Here is a 20,017-nt window from a genome sequence, read left to right on the forward strand (position 1 = left end):
GGGCACTGGAAGGAGGCGAGGGAGTTGCTAGGATCAGGCTGAGTCTACTACGGCTGCCCCCATGGGGAACTGGCTGGGCTGGATGTGCCTGACCCCCAGGAACCAGGTATGTGCAGGGGTCAGCAGGGATGGGGAGAGACAGGCCCGGGGGGCAGAGGGTCAGCCTGGGACTCAGCTGTCTTCCTGCCTTGGAGGCTGCAAAAGGGCCCCACAGTAGAGTGTGAACTCTGGAACATCACAACCCTAGACCCAAGCTGGTCTGGGTTTCCTGACCAGTAAAATGGCCCAGCTCCTAGGGTTGTTACAGGTAAGATGCACACAGCATCTGGTCCCCAGAGAGGCAGAACAGAAGCATAAGTGATTCTCTATAATGTTTATTGTCTGTCTGGGGGAAGTGGGGCTGGGAGGGAGGCCCGCAGGGGCCAGTTCAATGTGGAACAGCCCCTGTGCACACTGACCGCAGCTGTGTCTGAAGCACAGTGCATCCCAGGCAGGAAGAGGGTGGCACAAGACCTCTCCATGGTGTTACCCCCCCCCCCCACCTTTTCCTAGCCAGCAACTGCAAAGACATGGTCCAGGCCTGGGGCCCCTGAGATGACACCAGTGAGGGACCCCAGCAGAGGGAGGGGTCAGGGAAGGGGGTTGTTTAATTGACACACAGCACAGATAGTACACTTCCTGGGAGGGTCAGGAGTGCCCCATCCCCTGACTAGTAGGTGTGGGGAGGGCCACAGCCATGCAGCTTTTTGAGCCCCTCTGTTGGCCTCCTGGCCCACCCTGGGCTGCAGGGGGAGCAGCTCTGGGTGAGAGAAAGGTTCAGAGACAGGAGGAGCAGGCAGCAGGGCAAGTGCTGGGGGAGAGGGTGGTGGAGACGGGAAAGCCCTTGTTTTTACCCATCGGCCCCTGTGTGGGGTCCCTGGGCCTGGGGACCGACCCTCTCTATACCCACTTCACCCACTGGAGAGCCTGCTTTGGTGCCATGCGTGCAGTACCCATTGCCATCGAGTCGATTCCAACTCAAAGCAACCCTATAGGACAGAGTAGAACTACCTCATAGAGTTTCCAAGGAGCCTGGTGCAGTTGAACTGCTGACCTTTTGGTTAGCAAGCATAGCGCTCAACCACTATGCCACAGTAGGTACTCAATAAATGATCCAGGAATAGGAGGCACTGGCGCCGAGGAGGCTGCCCAGATTGAGGCTGAGACAGTGGGAGCCTCCGAGGTCTCCCGACCCGGCAGCCCTGCCTCTCGGTCAGCGGGGACTTCGGTCGGGGGGCGGGGGCCGACGGCAGAGGGGCGGGGACGGGGCGGGCGAGGGGCGGTACCGCAGCCTGAGTCCGAGCCGGAGTCCGAGGCAACTGGAGCGAAGCAGGGCCGCCGCCGAGATCGCCGGTCCCCGCAGCCGCCTCCTCCGCGCCGCCCCCCGCGTCCCGCATTGTGGGCGGCGGGCAGTGAGCCGAGCCCCGCGTCCCAGCGCCCTCCGCCATGGCTGGGCCCGCGCCGCTGCGGCCGCGCTTGTGCCGCCTAGTGCGCGGCGAGCTGGGCTACGGCTTCCACCTGCACGGCGAGAAGGGCCGCCGCGGGCAGTTCGTGCGGCGCGTGGAGCCCGGCTCTCCAGCCGAGGCGGCCGCGCTGCGCGCCGGGGACCGCCTGATCGAGGTCAACGGCGTCAACGTGGAAGGCGAGACGCACCACCAGGTGGGTTTCCCCTGCCGGGCCCCCTTCCCGGCGCGCCCCTGCCCCGCAAGGCCGGGGCTTGGGGCCCGGAGGGGGTCGCGCAGGCCTGCAGGGCCCGGTGGTGGTGGGGGGGAGATATGGGGACGCGCCACGGAGGCAGCGCCCGCCTCCTTCCCAGCCACCCACCGAGGAAGCTTGTCCTGCACCGTGGGGTTGGGGGGGGGCATCCTGGCAGGCAGGGGCCCGCACTGCGGCTCCAGCTGCTCTGGAGGCTCATTTTGGCCTCAGCGCCCACGATGCAGGGATGGTGCACCTTGGGGGGGTTTGTGAGTGCCCGAAAGTAGAGACCCTGGGTGTTCTTCTATGAATGTGTGTACATACGGTTGGGTGTGTGTGTGACTGTGCAGGGCCCTGTGGGGTCACCCGTGTGTGCACACATCTGCCTGTGTGTGTACCTGGTGGGGGGGGGTCACGGTAAGGGCTAGTGGGTATATGAATACACCTGTGTGTGCCTGTATCGTTGTGTATATCTATGTGCATGTGTGTGTACCCAGCTCTGTGTATGTGTGTGTACATTCTGCACATTTGGGTGTGTGTGTGACCTGGGCTTTGAGTGTATGAACTGGTCTGAATATGCGTGTGTGTGTGTATAAGTATGTATGTGTGTGCACTCGGTTGTGTCTGTATGTGTGTTCAAGTCTACATCTGGGTGTATGTGAGCTGGGCTGTGTGTGTCTGTGCGCATACAAGTCTGTATCTGGGGGTGTGTCTGAGCTGGGCTGTGGGTGTGAGCTGGGCTGAGTGTGTCTGTGTACATACAAGTTTACTTCTGGGTGTTTGTGAGCTGGCCAGCCCCTGGGCCCAGAGACAAACAAGTGGGTTCTTGGCTGGGCCAGGAGCTGAACTGCTTCTACCTCAGGGCCCTTTTCTGTCCATCTGTCTGCTGTCCTGACTTCCAGCCAGAGTGTCAAATGGATAAGGCTGTTTGCTGAAGGAGGGTGGGCATCAGAGGCTGGAGGGTTTGGCCTGACAAGCTGGAGGGCAGGGTAGCTAGCAGAGCTGGTGGCTGGCCTCTGTTTACCAGCTGCCACCACCCTCACCCCAAGACTGCCAGCTTATCGCAGGCCTTCCAGGGTGCTAATCTCTAAGAACACCCCCCACAGAACGAGGGACCCTTCCAACTGCCCTCCGAGGCGCAGGAGTGGGGGAGGTGCTGTGATGGTTCCCCTTTTACAGATGAAGAGACTGATGCTTGCAGGTGTGGGTGTCTCGTCCAGGTCACACAGGGAGCAGCAGGGTCTTGGGGTACCAGCAGCTCTCTAGATCATGGGGAGAAAGGAGGGAGAAGATGGGCCTGGGCCAGACCCTCCTATCTGTTGACAACATTGCCCAGCAGCTGAGGGAGAGGCCCTCCACCCTCCCCAGGACATGTGGCCTGGGTGGGGTTGTGGCCCCATTTTGTAGTGGACACTGGGCCTTCCCCCTGTGGCCACACCCTGGCGTACACACCCCATGCTGCCCACATGCCCCAGGCTCGTACACAGGCATGCACACAGGCCCACACTCAGCCGCAACACCACACCTGGCCCACAGGTGGATCTGCCTCTCCCTGCATCCACCTGCCGGGGCTGATCTCTGACCAGACACCATGTGTGCGGTGTCTGAGCCTCGCCCAGGTGGGAGTGGGGACCTTGTCACCTCTCTGCAGCCTTCAAGAACAGATCCAAGTTCTTGGTTTGGAGGTGAACAGAGACCTAGAGGCAGGCAGAGACTTAGATGCCCACTTTCCACAGCCAAGAAAGACAGAAATGGGCACAGATGCACCCAGACAGGGGCCCAGGAGACACCTTTTCCTCTCTCCTATCCAAACTGTGAGACAGACCCCAAGACAGATGATCGCACGCATGTGAACACACACACATGCACGTGTACATGCACACATATACAGATGTGCACCAGCTCTCACCCCCAGACTGACTCATGCAGCTGGCTGCCCCCTGCAGCCTCCTCCTGCTAGGACCCTGCGGCCCTTGCAGCCTGGGCCAAGGTGCTGGGAGTCCTGGAAGAAGAAGGGAGGGCACTGCTAGAGCTGGGGGTGGGGGGTGGGGCCACGGGCCTCTAGGTCCAGCCACCCACCCCCTCTGGCCCAGCCAGCCCTGGGTGGTCTTGCCGTCCATGTGTGGCCCCAGGGTGTTGACTGCTGACCTAGTCCCACCATCCACCTGTCCCAGGTGGTACAGAGGATCAAGGCCGTGGAGGGGCAGACGCAGCTGCTGGTGGTGGACAAGGAGACGGATGAGGAGCTGCGCCGGCGGCAGCTTACCTGCACGGAGGAGATGGCCCAGCAGGGGCTGCCACCCACCCACGACCCCTGGGAGCCGAAGCAAGACTGGGTGGCCGCAGGCAATCTGGGCTCCGAGGCTGGCGGGAAGGTATGGTGGGCTCTGCCCACAGGATTTGCCTTGGCCTCTTGTCTGCACCTCTGCTTCTGGTCACGCCTGAGGCCTCCTCCTGGGGCTTTTCAGCCTCTCAGGGCCCCTGGCTTCTTCTCCTGGTGATCTCCGTGTTGGCCACTCAGGCCCACTCTTCCTGCCCTCTGCCTGTGTTCTAAACTGGGTGAGGTCGGGGCAGCATGGCCCCTGTGTCACTGTCCCCCTGTATCACTGTCCCTTGTCTCCCTGTGTTTGCTTACTCAGAACCACCTGGCCCAGGGAGGGGTCACAATGACACCCCCCCCAGCCTGTGGCTGGGAACCCTGGGAAGAGTAGCTGGGACCTTCCGGGACTGAGTGTGCTCAGTTCTGTGTCTGTAACGAGTGCCTGTCTCTCTGTCTATGGCTCTGTCTGTGGAGTCTGCATGTGCTGTGAAGGCCTTGGAGGGGCCTGGACCCCTCCCCGCCCCAGAGCAGTGCTGTGGCTGGGGGTAGCTGAGGAGACGTTCCAAGCTGGGGGCTCAGTGTGGGGACCTGCAGAGGCTGGGGTCAGGGGTTGGAGTCAAGTCAGCTGCATGTGCGCTGGCTCCCTCTGTCCTGTACAGTCTTGCTGCCGCCCATGCTGCCAGGGCTTGGTGGGGCCTGGCAGGAAACTTCTAAGGTGAGCCCACCCCTGCCTCCTAAATAAAAGGTCAGGGGCTGGACTGGTTGGGAGGGCCCAGGGCCCCCAACTGTTGTTTCTTGGGTCCCCTGCAGGGTAGCATTCCCCTTCTCCCTGTTCCCCCCTAGGCCAGGAGCCCTGGAAAAGAATGGGGGGGTATTCAAAGCCTGGGAGGCCCCACCTGGCCATGCACCCACCTGGGCATGCACCTGGTGGCCAGGAGGAAGCACTGAGGCTGTCCTTCTGCCTACCTGGAAGCTCAGATATCATCATTTCTCACGCCTCCCTTTTTAAACAGAACCCTTTAGGGGATTCAGGCACGGGGGTTTCCCAGATACCGCTTTGAGAACCACTGGTCTGGGGGCGGTGGAGGTGTCCCATCTGAAGCTCCAGGGGATCTGGAGTTGGCCGGATGCACAGGGGACCTCGATGTCCCATCTTTCCTGTAATGTCTCATATACACAGTAACAGGTGGTAGGGGAGGCCTTTAATGTGCAGTGCCTTTGAGCGGGCCCTGGGGGGCCTGGCTCAGAGGGAAACGGCATTCCTGTGTGAGGCTGGCCTGGGCATGGAGCACTTGGGATGAGATTTGGAGCTGGAGGGTAGGAGGGTGGTCAGGGCCCGGTGTCAGCCCAGGAGCCCAGACTTCGTCATGAGCGGGGATGTTAGGATCAGATTTGGGATTTCAGAAGGAGCCCTGAGGCAGTGGGGCTGGGATCATAGGAAGCAGGCTGGTCCTGGTGTCCTTCCTCCCAGCTGAGGGTTGGAGCCTCCCTTTCCCCCAGGAGGAAGCTCCCCCTTCAAGACATTTGTCCATTGATTTAGAGAAATGACTGGGTTCACCTTCCTGTGGAAAAATTCTCTCTTAGGCCTAATCTGCAGGGTGGAGTGGCCCAGCACCTCTTCCTTGGGTGGAGCTTTCCCCTCCCCGCTATTTCAGGCTCTGGGGGCTGCAGGAAGTGCAGGAGGGGGCTTCCTCTGGGTGTATTTTTAGAGGAACAAAGGGAGGTGCTACTGGCAGGTGGAGGGTGCCTTTGTTGATGGGGCTCCCTGGGAGCAGAGACCCAGGCACCTGCTCCTATCCCTGCCCCGCCGGATTTGAGCACACAGCACTGTCGGGCTCATTTCACTCCTGCAATTGCAGTCGGGTTCATGTGCCTGGCTGGTGCAGCCCTAGCTGCCAAGGAGCCTAGGGGGCAGTGCTCCTGAGGCACATGTGCTGAGGGGCATCAGTGGCAGGAGAGCAAGAGAGCTCTGTGTGTGGCTTAGGTGAGTGACAGAGGGGGCCGTCCTTGGGTGCTCTGTGGGCCTCTCTCACCCTCCGAGAGACTCAGTTTCCTTCTGTCACTGGACTGCGGGAGGTGGGGCCTGGGAGGACATGGCTGAGGCAGGCCGCTCCCCCCAGGGGCCGTGAGAGCCTTGTTATTGGTGACTCAGCTGGCTGTGGGTGGCTGGAGCTGCATTGCAGCTGATGCTGACAGTGATGACAAGGGACAGCCCCCGAACAGAGATGGGGCTGCTAGTGGTGTCAGGGGCATGCGTGGGTGGCACCTGACCCTGGGCTCCCCCCAACCCCAGCCCATCTCCCCATCTGAGTTCTGGAGGCCCTGGGGGCTGAGAGTCAGTGTGGGGTGACAGTCATGTGGGACATGCATAGTACAGGGTCCTTGGAGTTCCCTCCCCCTGCCCTGGTTGGCCCAGGATGAGCTGGCGACCAGGGTCCTCGCTGCACCACCCCACCTGACCCACTTGGGCCCCCTAGAGTGCAGAATGTGGGGCTCCCCAAGGCCAAAGCAGACTGTCTTCTGTCCGGGTAGGGGTCCCCTCCCTGGCCTCCCTGTTCCCCAGTCCTGGGTCCTGGGAGTAGGGCTGGGCCTCCAGTGGCTTCCTTCCTTCCTTTCTTGGGACGGAAACCAGCTGGGCGGGGGTTGCGAGACTGGAGCCTGAGCGGGGCGGGGGGCTCTGTTACCACCCTGCTTCCCAAGGTGACTCAGCCCCAGGCCCCCACCCATCCCCAGGGACCCTGGGACACAGGTAGATAAGGGGGTGGCAGCCTGGGGTAGCCGGAGACACCTGCTGTCACTCCTGTCTCACAGCCATGGCCCTCTCCAGGGTTACCATGCTGCCTGCCCCGGCCCCAGGAGCCCCTCCGTGGAGCCTGCCTCAGGGGCTCATGCAGGTCAGGAGGGGTCAGGGTGGAATGGGACAGACCCAGCAGCCTGCTCAGCCGTGCCCCCAGGGTAGGGAGAGGGGACTCCATGCACCCTGGTGCAAGCCAGCTGAACCATGAGAAACAATGGGCCTTTTTTCTGCCAGGCTGGTGTGTTTCCTCTGAGGGGGCCCAGCCTGGTTCCTAGGCACCCCCATCCCAGCCTCTTTGTCCGGTTACAGGCATGGCTGGGAGGCCAGGCTTGCCTAGCTCTGGGGCCAGTAGCTGGTAGCCGTGGGAGCTGAGGGCCTGGCTGCAAGCAGCAGGAAGTGAGCTGAGCCAGGGCCCAGTGAGGAATGTCAGCAATGCACCCAGTACGCTTCGGCCCCCTCCTGCCTGCCCGCCCGCCACCGCTCACTGGGCCTACCCTGCCCTTCCTGGCAGGCCACCACACAGCCAGCCCTCCCACCCACCACTGCAGCCCTCCACTTGAGGGTCTAGGGCCAAGTTTGGAGCCCCTTGAATGTACTCCTAATGGGAGGAATTTTAGCCAGACTTTAGGAGAAATTTCCTGGCTTGTATGCAGGTGGGTTTAGTTTTTTTTTTTAATGGAGAGAGGGGTTGAGGGAGGGGGATGGCCAGGATGGCCTTGAGATCCTGGATGTGACCCTAGCATGACCAGGTGGCCCCAGGGACCCTGGAATCTACTGGGGGACTTGAGGCAGCACTGATGGGCAGTGGCCTTATGGCTCTAGATGACCCCCCCAAATCCTGTTTCCTGTTTGGGGGCCTCAGCACTGGAGGCCAGGGCCAAGGGCATGGGAAGAGGCTGGGGGCACATGGGTGGGGTGCATGAGTGTCTGTATAGTGTGTTTGTGCGCTGTGTTCTGATGTCTGTGTCACTGGCTATGAGACGTGCTTCTGCAACCCCAGCCTGTGTCCACATGCTGGGCACTGTCTCTCCACGTTTCCACATGGAGACTCCTGACTCCTGTCTGTCCTTTCTGTCTCCCTTGAGGACAGCTCTCCCCAGCCACCCTTATTTGCACTGCTCCCATGGTGTGTACTCGAGAGGCATCTCCATGGGGTGGTATCTGTCCCCACCTCAAAGCTGCAACCTATACCTCGTGGTGTATCTGGGAGTGGAGCTAAATCAGTGCATCAGGGTCCAGATATCTTGGGGATCTTGTGCCCCCCAATTTAGCCCATGTTTCCCAGCCGAGCTCCCTGGGGGGCCAAAAGCAGTGGCCTGGTCCCTGCGCCCTGGAGTTCCTGCTGTTGTGGGGCTGGATGGGTGGTCATGCAGGGGTGCTCAGGGTTAGCAGGAAACTTCCAGAGGAGGGGTTTGGCTAGATTTGGGGGTCAGGGAAGGGGTCCTGGAGGTGGGGCCCATGTTGGACAGGAAGAGCATCTTCCAGATGGATGGGAAGGAGGGCCCAGAGTGCAGGCCCCTTTGTCCCAAGCTGGGCACCTCCCACTGGCGGGAGGCTCCAGGGGTCTCAGCAGGTGCAGGGTTTGGAAAGAGTCCGCAGTCCTGGTGATGGTCAGGAAAGGGGTGGCCTGGGCTCCAGGGGCGCTGGTGTCTGAGGCCTAGAGACCTTCCCTGAGGCTTGAGGGGCCCCAGTGTGACCCTCAGCCCCAGCCAGGCCTGCGGCCCCCCAGCAACACTCAGGGAGGCTCCCTGGTGGGGTGAGGGTGGAAGGAAGGGAGGGTCCCCATAAGCACGCCCTGCCCGGCATGCTCTCACCTCCACATACCTCAAGGCCCCAGTGCTCCCAGGAAACTCGAGCTGTCTGCTGCCTGCCAGCCCCAGCTGCCGGCCATGTTTAATTGAGCACGGTGGCGGCTGGCCACTCAGCACAGCGGTCACTGCTGTGGCCTGGCTGGTGGGGGTCCTCAGGCTTGGCCCTGCCTGCATGGTCCCCTGCCCCAGAGCCCTACTGCAGGATGCCAGAGGTAAATCGAGTGAGGCCGAAAGGGCAGACCCAGGTCTGTGGCCCCACTCTGGTCCAGGTCCCCCTACCTGTTCATCCCTTTCTTTCCTGGCACTGGTAGGGGTGGGGTTGGCTCTAGCTGCTGTTGGAATGTGAAAGCAAACACAGCCCCACGGAGGCCCTGGGGAGAGAAAACACAACTTCTGGGCCTAGGAACCACCCAGCTGGGAGCTCATGTGAGGACACAGGCTGCTGGCCTAGGCGGACAGCTATCAGGGACCTGGAGTGGCCGCTTACCTGGCTTGGATTCTCCCCACGACTGAGCTTGGCCCTGTCCTTGAACATGTGTGAGGGGAACAGTCCTATTCTATGGCATTTCTGGACTTAGGAACTGAGGCTGTGCCCAAAACCAACAGCCTCAAGGGCCTGGGTGGGGGCAATGTCTTGTCACTGAGAGCTGGGCCCATAGTTTGGGTTGGGGCAGCAGCTTCCTGGGGGTGAGTATGGGGGGCTGGAGCTAGAGACCAGGGGGCCCATGCTGACCCTGGGTCTCATGGCGACCGCAGGATGTGAACAGTCCCCTTAGGGAGCTGCGCCCGCGGCTCTGCCACCTGAGGAAGGGCCCCCAGGGCTATGGGTTCAACCTGCATAGTGACAAGTCCCGGCCCGGCCAGTACATCCGCTCTGTGGACCCAGGCTCGCCGGCCGCCCACTCTGGCCTCTGCGCCCAGGACCGGCTCATCGAGGTACTCTGTCTCCTGTGGCTTCAGGGGACTTGTTGCCCCCATGTCTGTGCCCCATATGTGTCTTTACCTGCATGTGCCCATATGTGTCAGTGTCAAGGCCCTCATGTCTGTTGGGTATCAAGATCCCTGATGTGTGTCCATGCCTGTGTGTCCCCATCTGTGTTCATGTCCCTGTGTGTGTCTGTGCCTGTGTTTCTTCAGTATCAAAGCTCTATGTGTCGGTGTCAAGGCCCCTCATATGCGCGTCTCCGTCTGTGTCCATGTCCCTGTGTGTTTCCTTGTGTCAGTGTCACGATCCACCATGCATGTCCAGGCCTGGATCCTTGTGAGGAGGGAGTGCAGGGGAACATGAGCTGGTGACAGCTTTGGTGAATATTTTATGCCACAGCTGGCCGGGCAGCATGGGGGGCTGCGGGGCTGCCCTGGGCAGTGCTGATGCTGTGCTGGTGGCAGGTGAATGGGCAGAATGTAGAGCAGCTGCGTCATGCGGAGGTCGTGGCCAGCATCAAGGCACATAAGGATGAGGCCTGGCTTCTCGTGGTGGACCTCGAGACTGACAAGCACTTCAAGCGACTGCGGGTCACGCCTACCGAGGAGCATGTGCAAGGTGGGCATGGCAGGGGGGCTGGGACATGGCTGGGGGGGCCGAGTGGCACTAACACATTGTCCCCTGCAGGTCTGCTGCCATCCTCCATCTCCAACGGGACTAGCCCTGCCCAGGTGAGAGGACAGGCCCCAGCAGGTCCCAGGGACACCCTGGGGACCCCAGACCTGACGAGGCCCCCTGGAGAGCCCTGCCCAGGGGGCGGGCACGACTGAGTAGGTGTGGGTGTGAGGTGCCAAATCTGGCCTGTCAATCCTTGCTTTGATGCCCTCGGGACCACAGCCTGGGCCAGTGCCCACACCCAGCCACACTGGGCCCCACAGCCACAGCCAAGCTGTCCCTACTGCCAGATACTAGGAGTCACCCTCAGGTTGCCCTTCTGGGGAAGCCTGCCAGACTTGTCCACCACTGATGCTGGGGTGCTGCCCCTGCCGGGCACTGAGAGGAGTGGAGTTTCCAGGCTCCACCACCTGGAGGAATGAATGCAGCTCCTGTATGTATGTGTGCACGCGTGTTTGTGTGTGCACCAGCAGCTCCCTGGTGGGGCTCCTGAAGCCTCCGCTTGCCCTTGGTTTCCCAGTTCAATGGTGGCTCAGTGTGCTCCTCTCGAAGTGACCTGCCAGGCTTGGACAAGGATGTGGAGGTAAGTGGGTCCTGCCCACCCCCACTGCTGTCCTCACACACTGAGCCAGAGGCCGTGGGGATGGATGTCTGTGCTGATGCCAGCCTGGGCAGGGGGGCCACCACCTCCAGGAAGCCCTCCTGGGCTCTCAGCCCCACCAATGGGGGAGGTGAGATGGCCCTGACTTTTCGTGCAGGGCTCACCCTGCCCCCCTGCCTACACTGCCCTCAGGATGGCAGCACCTGGAAGCGAGACCCCTTCCAGGAGAGTGGCCTCCACCTGAGCCCCACAGCAGCTGAGGCCAAGGAGAAGGCACGGGCCATGCGGGTCAATAAGCAGGCGCCGCAGATGGACTGGAACCGGAAGCGGGAGATCTTCAGCAACTTTTAAGTCCTGCCCGTGCACTGGCCCAGCCTCCTCCCCGCACGGACCTTGGGGCTTCCAGGCCAGCCCTGCAGTCCCTGAATCTCAGTTGAGTGGAGGGGCACCCCTACCCCAGATGCCATGGTGGTTCTACCACCACTGAGAAACCAGCCAGTGAGTCCCTGTCCCACCCGCCTGCCTGGGTGCTGGGGCTGTTGTTGCAGCAAGATGGAGAGAGACCCAGAGAGACAGGGAGGGGGAGGGGGGAGGACAAGGAGTGAGAAGAAGAGAGACACAGCCAAAGGGACCGGTGGCAGCTGGTGCCATGCGGCCAGGGCCTTGCTGCTTTGCCCCAGGCCTGCTGATTTAAAGGAATTTGTTTTTGCTTTTCTTCCAAAAAAGATCTCCAGCTCTACACATGTTTCCACTTAATACCAGAGGCCCCTCCCCATCCCCTCTGGGACTCTCTCTCTCTAAATAGTCACAATAAAACAAGGCTTTCTCTGTAAACCGTTTCCTCCCCAGCCCCTCTTCAGCAGCAGGAGAGTCACAGGCACTTCTGAGGGCAGAGGATGGTCCTCAAACCATGTCTTCCTCTGGTAGGCTCTGGGGAGGCCGCTGGGGCTGTGGGTCCGAGGATGGAGGCCCTGTGCCCCATGGAGAGTAGCTTCTGGACAGGCCCCTTGCCCTGTGCGTGGCCCCTGGCCTGGGAGTCTGGCCCAGAAAGGCCCCTGTGCCTGCCCAGTGCCCGTCGTGGCAGGGCACTGCGGCACCTTTGTCTTTTCCTGCTATGCTCCCCACCAGTGACCAACCCACGACCAATATTGCTGTCTGCCTCATAAGCCATAGTGCATGTGCACAGCAGGGGAATAAACAGGCCTTGCCTTGAACCCACCCCTTGTCTTTTCTGAGCCCTTGGTTGGGGGCAGGGGTGGGAGCAGCCAGGTTGCTCCAGGGGCCCCGAGGTGGGGGCTGTGGTCAGGGCGGGCAGCCCTCTCCTTTTGCGTCCACCTGGTTGGTCTAAGGCCGGTTCCCATTCCCACTCCCCACTCCTCCTGTCCAGTTGGAAGCTAACCACACCTGGGCCCTGCACCACTCTGCCCCATCTGGCTCACTCTAGTGTCCTTGCTTCCCCTGGGGAGCCTCTGGGCCACTGGAACCCCTAGGGGCTACCCCTGCCCCCTGTGGCCTGCCACCTCCTGCAGGGACACGTAGGCCAGGCCTTGTGCTGGCAGTGCCTAGCTGGTGTCCTTTTGCCACCAGGCTAGGTGGATGTGTAAACATAAGGTGGGGCTCCTGGCAGAGGCAGGCTCCAGTGCACAAGTTCAGGAGTGGGTGGTGTCTGGGCTTGCAGCCTCTGGGGGCCCACAGAATGAGGGGGTGGGGTGAGTGTCAGTGTCCCAGCCAGCCTGTGAGGCAGCGCCAGGGAAGGCTTCCCAGCAGCTGGCTGCAGCTGCTTTTACAACTTCCTCCTTCCTCCCCCAGTGCACAGCTGAGGTTGTCACATCCCGATCCAGTCTCCTGGGCAACCCATTCCAGACACACAGGAGCACAGCACACGTGTATTTGTGACACACACTTCTGTGCATGCGTGGCTCACACATGGTACACCAACACATGTAAGTGCATACACAGCTCATACATGCATACAGGTACACGCACAGGCATGCATACACAGCTCACACCCGTGTACACAGCTTGCTCACACGCACCCAAATCCATACACAGACATGCATGCACAATTCACATACACACATATGCATACACAGCTCACGTATACAGATGCCTGCAGATACACGTACATAGATGCACACACAGCTCATATATACATACACAGATGCACACAGCTTAGACACGCGTACACAGACTCATGCAAACACAGATGCATGCACAGTTCACACATGCACAGACACACTCTCAGACACATGTACAGACACGTACTGCCAGCTGCCCCACCCCTCGCCCCCCAGGGTAGAAACCAGCCAGACCCTAGCAAATACTCCAAGACTTTATTAAACAGACTCCTGCTCTCAAGCAAAGGCATGTAACACACACACATGGCCAGAGGTGGCATTCCCGCCCACCTGGCCAAGTCCCCCGCACTTCAGAGGCCCCGGGCAGCAGGGCACAGCACCTGATTGAGGCAGTTCTGGCAGCGTGGGTGGAGGGGCAGGCAGATCTGCTGGCCGAAGCCCACCAGCAGTGTGTTGATCTCGCCCCATAGCTCCCTGTGGGGTCAGAGTTGGGGTCAGCATCAAGTGGGGCAGGCCCTGACCTCTGCCCCCTGCCCTGGCCCACAGTGACACACCTGGGCAGCCACTCCTCCAGGGCGGCGCGGGTCTGCTCCGGGGCCTTTGTCTGCTTCTTGGTCCACCTGAGCCGGTTGGCAATTCTATGTACGTGTGTGTCCACAGCTGTGTGGAGATGGGCAGGGCAGGCAAGCAAGGGCCAGCTCCACCCACCACACCTGTCTTGCCCCATGAGGGGCTGAACCCTCTGCCCCCTCAGCCCCTACTGTCCTCTCTGCGCCCTCGGCCTGTGCCATCCCTTCTGTCCATGCTGTCCTCTGCCCCCTCAGCCTGTGCCGTCCCATCTATGCTGTCCCCTCTGCCCAGGCCACTCCTTCCTTCAGGTCGTGGCGTAAGCACTCCCCACGGACGTTGCCTGTTCTCCGTGGACGCCCCAGCCAGTGTTTCCTTACAGCCCCAGTTCTCTCCTGGCCACTGATCACTGCCAGGGACATGTAGCAGATGGGGACCTGTTTCCTGAGCATCTGGGGCCTGCAGTGCGTACCCAGGTTATCTGCTGTAGAGGGGTGTCTGGGTCCCCACTTGGCCTGGGGAGGGGAGGTGTTCTCCGGATGGCAACAAAGCCGCACTCCCAAGGGGCCACGCAGGGAGCAGGGCTGTATAGGCCTGGCAGCAGCCATGTGGTCTGCCCGGCCTCCTCCCCTGAGGAACTGCTGACCTACCGCTGCCAGGCAGGGTCAGAGCCAGAACCACCCTACCCTGTGTTTGGGTCCAGCCATTATCCCAAGGAACCTGGAGGTCTCGACTCTTACCGACCTGTGCCCACGAGGCTGGTGCCAACTGGGGGGGGGGGGGCGTGTTCCTGCTCTGGACTCCCCTCAACCAGCAGGAACAGCTAACTAGGGTCATGTACTCACTGGGTGCCAGACCCCATGCTGGAGCCTTACTGCCTCATGAAGTGTCCATGCAGTGTTTATAGACGTGGATGCTGAGGCCCAGCATCACTGCTGGGAAGTGGGGGGTCTGACTCCTGCACCTGGCCTCAGCTCCCTGGAACAAGTCCTGGCCCGGGACAGCCTTGCCTGCTGCACTCTACCCCATCTCCTGAGGCCCCACCAGGGCCAGGCACTGGCCATGGGAACCAGGCCCAGGTGACAGCGGCTCAGCCCACTGGTCCACGATGAGGTCACTGCCCACCAGCCAGCACCTGCCACTGAAGCTGTCAGGGACAGTGTAGGCAGTGTGGCCACCTCGGCTGTTGCCCCTCCTCCTGTTGCTGGCCATGCCAGTCCAGCTTGGGTGCCCACTCACTAAGGTCCTTCTCCATGGCCTTGGCTACCCCAGCTAGCTGAAATCCTGGCCCCCGCCACCCCTGCCTCCTTGTTTAAAACGCTAAGGAAAAAGTGAGCCTCTCACACCAGCTCCCTTCCCCTGCTGCAAATAGCCCAGAAAAGGTGCTGCCCTCCCCACACAGAGGGGGCCCCCGGGGTATGGACGAGCATGCAGGCTAAGGGTCGAGCATGCAGGCTAAGGGTCGTGTCCCTGGGCCACAGGCAGTTCTCTGCTCTGTGACGTGAAGGTGACAACTCTGCCAGGAGGCCTAGGCAGGGGCCCCCTCACGTCCTGTGAGCTGCATTGCTTGAGCTTGGTGGGCCGGCTGGAGGGGAAGCTCCCCACATCAGTGTAGTCGATGAGGGTAACTTTCACGTGTCGCCCCTTGGCCCAAGTGCAGTGGAGTCCAGTGTCCTGCTCAAGGCCACCCAGTTGGGAAGGGGCAGAGTTAGGATTGGCTCTGGGACGCCAGGGCTTTGGTCTCCTTATGAGGGCTCCTTTCGGGGAACCCCTAGGGTCTCCCTGCGGGAGGCTGGCCCACAGACCCAGCCAGAGAGGGTGGAATTTAAACACTCCTGACTGCCATGCCCTCGCCCACTACCGGCAAGGACCCCTGCCTGTACAGACCTTCTGACCACAAAGCAAACAAGGATAGTGCCCAGATAAGCTCAAGTGCCTGCTGAGAGGCCGGTAGGTGGGTACAGAGGGGTACAGGGAGAACTCTATCCACCTCCCGCTGGGCTCCAGTATACAGGGGTGCTGCCCCCCAACCACCCGTGTCACTGGGCAGCCAACAGACTACAACTAAAGCCCTTGGCTCCTGGCTGCCCGCCCCCTGACAGACAGGGCAAAGGAGGGGCTAAGGCAATGCTGCCTCGGCCTCCAAGGCTTGCTGAGCCACAGAATAATTGGGGGCTCCCACCCCCTTGGCCAGGGTCCCACAGAAGTATGAGGGTGGCTGGCTGGGCCCTGCTCCTGGGTGGGCAAAGGTCTGCCTTCACCAGAGGTCATGGGGCCTCTGCTGCCAGGAAGTTTCCCCCCAGGCCCAGGTAAAGAATTCCAGGGAGGGCCAGTGGGGCTCCTTCAGCATGCCCTGGCCCCCTCCTCTGTCCAGCCTGCACCCCCACGCCACTCAGTCTGCCCTCACCTTTTGCTCCCGGCCCTCCCTCCTGCCTCATGGCTTTGCAAACGCTGTTCCTCTTGCCTGGGATGCATTTCCTTCTCATGCATGGTCAACTCCTCACCCTGCAGCTTGCAGCCGCCCTGTCCTCTCCTCAAGAAGGGCCTCCCAGGTCAGGCCTGCCAGTGCCCACATACCCCCCGCTGCTCTCCCCACCTACAGCACAGATCCTGAGTCTGTCCCTGGGGGCTCCCTCTGAGACCAGCACACAGTAGGTGCTCAGCAGACGTGAACTCTGGCTGTTAGAATGATGTTTGGATGATGGAGGCCTAGCTCAGCACTGGGAGCCCGTTTTTGGCCCTTTGAGCTGAGTCATGGGTCTCAAGAACATGGGACTCCAAGAGTAGTCAGCAGGCCAGGAGCAGCTCCTACCTCCCTCCCTGGGGGTGTATGCCACTCACCAATGCCTGACACAGTGCCCCAGGCCGTGGCCATAGCCAAGTGTGCCATTTTGGGCCCAACACCTGGCAGGGCCACCAGCTCTGCCACAGAAGAGGGGATGTCTCCGCCATAGCGCTGCTGCAGAATGGCACTAGTCTGCTTGATGAACTTCACCTTGCTCTGCAAGATGAGGACGTCAGTCATGGAGTGGGAAGTGTAGCCCAACATGGTGGACGAAGCTACCTATCACCTGTCTAGGGCACCTGTGGGAACACACCAAGGGCAGCAAGGAGGCTGCCCAGGGTGGGCCTGAATCCCTGCCTCCTACCCACCTGGGCCATCCTGCCCACCATTCTGCCCAGTGGCCAGGCCAGCAGCCCCAGGGGCCTATCTCCACAGCACATGGGCCTACAGGAAGAAGGTTGGACCTGGGGCTCCCCCACTAACTGCCAGGCCCGCTGGGCAGTTCCCATCCTGTACCAAGCCTTACGTCTATTTAAAACCCATCTAATAAGTGGCAGCCCATGCCAGTGCCAAAGGGAAGCAGCTCCACCTGCTAAGCTGCCTTCAGCCGACCCACCCACCCACCATCCCATGCCCTGCTGGGTGTTGGGAGAAGCCATGCTGGGGCTCCTAGAGGGTGCACGGCTTCCGGGGGGGAGGGGGGGTGACACACTCCAGGGAGCCTTGGAGTAAACAAAGGGAAAATGGGGCGGGCAGCCAGTGCAGAAGGGTAAGGGCTGGGCAGGGTGGAGGAGGAAGGAAGGGGGTGCAAACAGGAAAGGCCAAGGAGCTCCCAGCCAGTCCCCGCAATCTGGTCAGCACAGTGGGGGTGGGGGCTGTAGCAGGAGAGATGCCCGACCCCAGCCTCTTGTATCCCTAGCTGCAGCCAGGCTGTGCCCCCTGCTGTTGCCCCAGGCTGGGCTCACCCTCCAGAAGCCTACGGGGTGGATGAGTGTGCCCAGCATGCTGTCGTCTGTCCGCAGGATGCTGTCCACCGTCAGGCCCCACACCCGTAGCCGCTGCATGGCTCCTGCTGTCACTTGGTCCTTGGTCTGGCTGGATAGCATCAGCGAGACCAGCACTTGGTACCTCTGCACCTGCTTGTAGAGAGCCAGGGTCAGGGGGTCGGCAGGCCCTGCCTAGTCCTTCACCCACCTGTACTTGTTACGCTGGGTAGGGTACGGGGCATCTGCCTCCTGCCCACTGGGGCCTGGCTAGGGCCTGTTTTGACGCCTGTAAATATGGGGACGCTAACAGTATCTGCCTCACAGAATCACTGTGTGACTTAAGCGAGTTATCAGGGTGCTTAGAATCGTACCTGACATACCACCAGCACTTCATGGCCACTGGCTGCTATCGTTAACACCACTGCTTTGGGAAAGATCATCACACTCGTTTCACAGACAAGCAAACTGAAGTTTGTCCCTAATATGCCCAAGTCACCCACCAGCAGAGCTGGGATTAGAACCTAGGTTCATGTGAGGACCCCAGGCTCCGGGCCAGTGCAGCTCAGCAAGCATTCAAGAGTGCCCTGATGTGCCGGCCCTGTGCCTGGCCAAAAGGAGAGCAGGAGGTTCTGAACCACAGACACCCCAACCTGCTGGGTGGCTTCAAATGAAGCAGGTGATCCTGCCCAGTGCTCTAGGTGTGCCTGCAGGTAGGGTGCCACCAAGAGCTGCTGCGTCTCAGGCTGGGCCCTGCCAGAGGCCTGACAGGTAGCATGCCTCTGGTTGGGAGAAGGGTCACTGAGCAGGCGGGGCCCCTGCCCACCTTTGGGGGTGCGCTGGGGTCATAACAGTGTTCAGCACCCAGCTGGTCCACAGGCGCGTCCCTCCTGCTCCTCATGGTTCGGATGTTCGCCAGCTGCTGCCGCCAATCCTGAGGCTCCCAGCACTGTGCCTGGAGTGGATCGGCCTCCTTGCCTTCCTCACCATTCCCATCCGCAGCCTCGTAGGCCACACACAGTCTCTGTGCCTTTCGCTGGCGCTTCATGGGACGGTGGCTTTGACTTCCTTCTGAAAAAAGCGCTCCATGGTCTCTTCAGCCAGGGCCACAGATGGGCACGGGGTGTGGTGCTGCCCTACCTGCTGTCTCTCCTTCCCTCATTTATTCACTCACTGCTGCTACCCACTACGCACAGAGAACACCTCATCCTTGGGCTTGCCAGCCTTCCTTATGGTGCTGCCCACCAGACCAAATCCACACAGCATGTGAGGACCCTAGTAACAGCCTCCATCATGGTGGCCCCGATCTGCTAGACTGCATCATACGGGACTTTCTAAGACCCAGACAGGACTATGTTGCTGCCCTGTTGAAAACTCCTTATGGGCTTCGTTATGTACTCTGTATGATGAAGTCCACACGCCATCCTGGTCCAAGCTCTGGCCAACCTTGCTGTCATTACCTGCTGTCCCCTCTGCCCCAGTTCCTCCTACCATGCTTCTGTCCCAGTAGATCTCTTTACTTCCACTACCACTGGGAAATCCCATTGAGGCCAATCATACCCAAGTCCTAGCTCAACAAGTGCACAGTTTCCATTGCCTAGAATCACTCTTGGGATACTTAGTGCCAGTACTAACTTCTATCAAATTGATTCTGACTCATGGTGACCTCATGTGTGTTGGAGTATAGCTGTGCTCCATAAGGTTTTCGGTGGCTGATTTTTTTCCCCTTTAGAAGTAGACCACCAGGTCTTTCTTCCAAAGTGCTTCCGGGTGTACTGGAACCTCCAATCTTTTGGTTAGCAACCTATCCCTAACTTTTAATTGCTTGTATGCTGTGGCACCGCCCCCTTTCCTGTTTTGTTTCTAGCTGGAAGGACTTCGGAAATCCTGGTGGTGTAGTGGTTAAGTGCTAGGCTGGTAACCAAAATGTCGGCAGTGCGAATCTACCAGGTACCCCTTGGAAACCCTACGGGCAGTTCTACTCCGTCCTATAGGGTCCCTATGAGTCGGAATCGACTCGACCGCAACAGGTTTTTTTTTTTTTTTTTTCTGGGAAGGGCTTCTGGGGTGTTGTCAGCAATGGCCTCTGAGAAGGAAGTAGCACAAGGTGGGGCTGCCCCACAGACAGCCTGGCTCAGGTCAGCCTATCTCAGGGCACGTTGGTGAGACAGAGAACTTTCTTGCTCAGGGCAAGGGTCGGGGAAGCGGGGCGCCCAGAACCCAGTACCTGCGCACCCCTTCCTTGTGTCCTCGGAACATGGCGCACGGCGGGCCGCAGGGCCACTCTTGGGCCTGCGAGCTCGCTCGCTGCTGCCGGGCACCGGCCCACGTGGCTCGGAGCTCTTGGCGGCGGCCTGGGACCCCAGCCTGCAGCCCCCAAATCCTGCACGCCCCTTCCTCCGCCTCTTTTCCCGTGCCCTGGCCCGGGTGCCGCGCTACCTGCAGCCGCCTCTCCCTTCCGGAGCGGCGTGGCCTCCTCCTTGTCGCCGCGCGGCCCGGCGCCCTGAACGCAGCGGGGCCTGCGGGTCACCATCCTCAAGTCCACCGCCTTCATGTCGGCCTCCTGCGGACTACACATCCCGGCGGCCCCCGCGGCCTGCCACGTGACCCAGCACGCGCCCAGCCTTTTCTCCAGAGGGGTGTTCGTAACTACGACTCTCAGCAAGGACTGCGGCTGCCCTCGGCGCAGCATTGTTACCGGAAGTGCTGGCCGCGCTTCCGGCGGCGACTCCGGATCGGGG

The 20,017-nt window shown here is 60.8% G+C and overlaps 2 protein-coding genes across 9 annotated transcripts; one reads left to right on the plus strand and one right to left on the minus strand.

Annotated features, from left to right (window-relative positions):
* The first annotated feature begins 1,378 nt into the window (after positions 1–1,378).
* On the plus strand, positions 1,379–11,352 carry NHERF2 (NHERF family PDZ scaffold protein 2). Of its 7 annotated transcripts, none has more exons than XM_003417772.4 (7): positions 1,379–1,698; positions 3,909–4,109; positions 9,419–9,598; positions 10,052–10,205; positions 10,275–10,318; positions 10,783–10,845; positions 11,056–11,352. In XM_003417772.4, exons 1-7 carry the CDS (start codon positions 1,486–1,488, stop codon positions 11,212–11,214), a joined length of 1,014 nt encoding a protein of 337 aa, XP_003417820.1. In that variant the 5' UTR covers positions 1,379–1,485; the 3' UTR covers positions 11,215–11,352. The 7 variants fall into 7 exon arrangements, with proteins under 7 accessions (XP_003417820.1, XP_064151446.1, XP_064151451.1 ...); XM_064295381.1 differs by lacking the exons at positions 1,379–1,698; positions 3,909–4,109 and adding exons at positions 6,049–6,803; positions 6,882–7,504; XM_064295379.1 differs by lacking the exons at positions 1,379–1,698; positions 3,909–4,109 and adding exons at positions 6,049–6,803; positions 6,882–6,948.
* Positions 11,353–13,179: 1,827 nt separating this feature from the next.
* On the minus strand, positions 13,180–19,983 carry NTHL1 (nth like DNA glycosylase 1). 2 transcript variants are annotated; one of them, XM_064295375.1, is made up of 6 exons: positions 19,716–19,983; positions 18,103–18,344; positions 17,259–17,429; positions 16,350–16,509; positions 13,496–13,601; positions 13,180–13,415 (listed from the first exon to the last, which is right to left on the minus strand). In XM_064295375.1, the coding sequence occupies exons 1-6, from the start codon at positions 19,966–19,968 to the stop codon at positions 13,292–13,294; spliced, it is 1,056 nt and encodes a 351-aa protein (XP_064151445.1). In that variant the 5' UTR covers positions 19,969–19,983; the 3' UTR covers positions 13,180–13,291. The 2 variants fall into 2 exon arrangements, with proteins under 2 accessions (XP_064151445.1, XP_003417819.2); XM_003417771.4 differs by having other exon boundaries at positions 18,103–18,347.
* Positions 19,984–20,017: the final 34 nt, after the last annotated feature.

Source organism: Loxodonta africana, chromosome 12 (assembly GCF_030014295.1).
Source record: "Loxodonta africana isolate mLoxAfr1 chromosome 12, mLoxAfr1.hap2, whole genome shotgun sequence".
NCBI classification, from domain to species: Eukaryota; Metazoa; Chordata; class Mammalia; order Proboscidea; family Elephantidae; genus Loxodonta; species Loxodonta africana.

Bases quoted from the DNA above. Each gene is read 5' to 3' on its own strand.
- NTHL1 (XM_003417771.4), bottom strand. From the start codon at position 19,968: ATGCTGCGCCGAGGGCAGCCGCAGTCCTTGCTGAGAGTCGTAGTTACG. The intron at 17,430-18,102 runs GTGGGCAGGGGC...CTCTACAAGCAG, and splicing joins ACCCCAGCGCACCCCCAAAG to GTGCAGAGGTACCAAGTGCT. The intron at 16,510-17,258 runs GTGAGCCCAGCC...CTCATCTTGCAG, and splicing joins ACCCCGTAGGCTTCTGGAGG to AGCAAGGTGAAGTTCATCAA.
- NHERF2 (XM_003417772.4), top strand. From the start codon at position 1,486: ATGGCTGGGCCCGCGCCGCTGCGGCCGCGCTTGTGCCGCCTAGTGCGC. The intron at 1,699-3,908 runs GTGGGTTTCCCC...CACCTGTCCCAG, and splicing joins AAGGCGAGACGCACCACCAG to GTGGTACAGAGGATCAAGGC. The intron at 10,319-10,782 runs GTGAGAGGACAG...TTGGTTTCCCAG, and splicing joins ACGGGACTAGCCCTGCCCAG to TTCAATGGTGGCTCAGTGTG.